Source organism: Elephantulus edwardii, unplaced genomic scaffold (assembly GCF_000299155.1).
Source record: "Elephantulus edwardii isolate Elephantulus edwardi_28Jun2011 unplaced genomic scaffold, EleEdw1.0 scaffold00119, whole genome shotgun sequence".
Lineage (NCBI taxonomy): Eukaryota > Metazoa > Chordata > Mammalia > Macroscelidea > Macroscelididae > Elephantulus > Elephantulus edwardii.
Genome location: NW_006399869.1, coordinates 1015894 through 1017642, shown reverse-complemented (window position 1 = coordinate 1017642; position 1749 = coordinate 1015894). Strand labels below are relative to the sequence as shown.

The window sequence follows — 1749 nt, the reverse complement described above, 5'->3', positions numbered from 1 at the left end:
CCACAGTGCTTGTCGAAGCCAGTTCTGATTAATCTCCTTTGTTAGTGTGTCCTTTGCCATTCCCTATCTCTCCTCCCTGAGACACAGTATTCTTAAAGACAACAGAACCCTATCTTGTTGGAATTATAGATTATTTTGGTGAAAAGTTTCTCTCGAGGAATCTCACCAAAATACCAAATCGAAACACTGGTTTTAACAGAATAATTGAGGCAAATCAATACTGCTTTGAAAAGTCCCAATTTTTCCCTTTAAGTGAGTTTCTCGATGAGTGCCGGCAGCCTGTGGACCCGAGTGGCCTGGCTTTATTATGGTGTTGGTCAAAGTCCAGCAGAATTCCCACAACCCGAGACTCAATATGGCACTATCAATTTCAGTGCACTTTTTCAATAATCGTTACATTTCCACAAAAACACTGGATACCTCAGAATTAGACTGTCATCAAACAACACTATATTTTTTTTTTTCATTTTAGATTCTTTAATGCATTCGGAAAAAAATTGCTTCTTTCAAATATATAACATTATAGAACTTGCTGGTATCATTCACCAAATCCCTGGTGTAAACCAGATTAAACACGGAGTTGAATCCTAGGAACCTGAGTTCCACATCAATAACTATATTTTTCAATGATCTTAGTTTGAAGCCCTGCCCCTCTTTGTTTTTTATCAGTCACATAGACGCTCTCCAGCTTACTTTTAAAAAAAAACCAAAAACCAAAAAGTCCACCTAAATGAGTTGTAGTTCGTAAATAACCAATAAATACACCGCTGGCTTGGAGACTTGGGGCCTGCCACTGTGCCTCGTGCCACTGTCATTTTTCTCCAAACGCTGCCTCTGCCATTGGCGTCCTTATGCTTCCTCTAGCGGAGGCCGTCAATTCTACAATCTCAGCGTTTAATTTGTTTATTACCCATTCTATGGCTTCTCGACCTTTACTAGCGTTGGAAGAGATGCTACTCGCCATCAGACTTTCCAGGTAGCTGCTGAGGCTGACGCCCTTGACGGTGACGATGGCTTCCTGAGTGAGAAGCGTTTTGTCCGGGTGCTGAGGATGAGGCTTGTAGATGAGCCTCTCGTCCACAGAGACCACATTTGTAAAGGAAATATTAGTGGATTTCAGTTCCATCTTTTTCTCTACTGGGTCAACTACAGAATGCTCCCGCACGTATGTCTTTGTTCGAGATGCACCGGTAAGAGATCGCACCAGAGAGGGCAGGCCCCAGTCCGTGCTCAGAAGCCGCAGGCTGTGCAGCTTACCCGAGGGGTCCACACGCCTGTGCAGGACATCGACGCCCACCACACTGGGGTTCATCGGGTTGGGGTACTTCTGCATCGCAGCCGCTGTGACTGTTTCCCAGGGGTGGTTGAAGACATGCTCGGAGGTCCAGATCTTCATGGTGCCGGTGACCCGCGCAACGACCCGGTGACCCACGCGACGACCCGGTGACGGCGGCACTAGGGCCCAAAGAGGCCAGAAGCAACTCTAGCCGCGGCCCCGCCCCCAACCGCCAGCCAGCACGCAGAGTGAGACCGTAGTTGAAGTCGTGACTCACCACTCCAGGCGTCCTATTCCTCTGGGTCATGTCGCAGCCTAGCACTCTGGGCAATGAGGCCCCGCCCCTTAGTGCCGGCGCAGCGCTCTTGCGCAGTTCCAGGGCGGTGCCAGGGCCGCAAATACCTTTCGTAAGAAATATGAACAATTGGAATATTCTCCTTTATCTTGTTGTGGTGCTCGAGTATTTTATAAAT

General features: G+C 47.7%; 1 protein-coding gene across 2 annotated transcripts; it reads right to left on the bottom strand.

Moving 5' to 3' along the window:
* Positions 1-811: 811 nt before the first annotated feature.
* LOC102863674 (protein slowmo homolog 2-like) lies at positions 812-1396 on the bottom strand. 2 transcript variants are annotated; one of them, XM_006892767.1, is made up of 2 exons: positions 1200-1396; positions 812-1109 (listed from the first exon to the last, which is right to left on the bottom strand). In XM_006892767.1, the coding sequence occupies exons 1-2, from the start codon at positions 1394-1396 to the stop codon at positions 812-814; spliced, it is 495 nt and encodes a 164-aa protein (XP_006892829.1). The 2 variants fall into 2 exon arrangements, with proteins under 2 accessions (XP_006892829.1, XP_006892828.1); XM_006892766.1 differs by having other exon boundaries at positions 812-1396.
* Between the last annotated feature and the right edge of the window lie 353 nt (positions 1397-1749).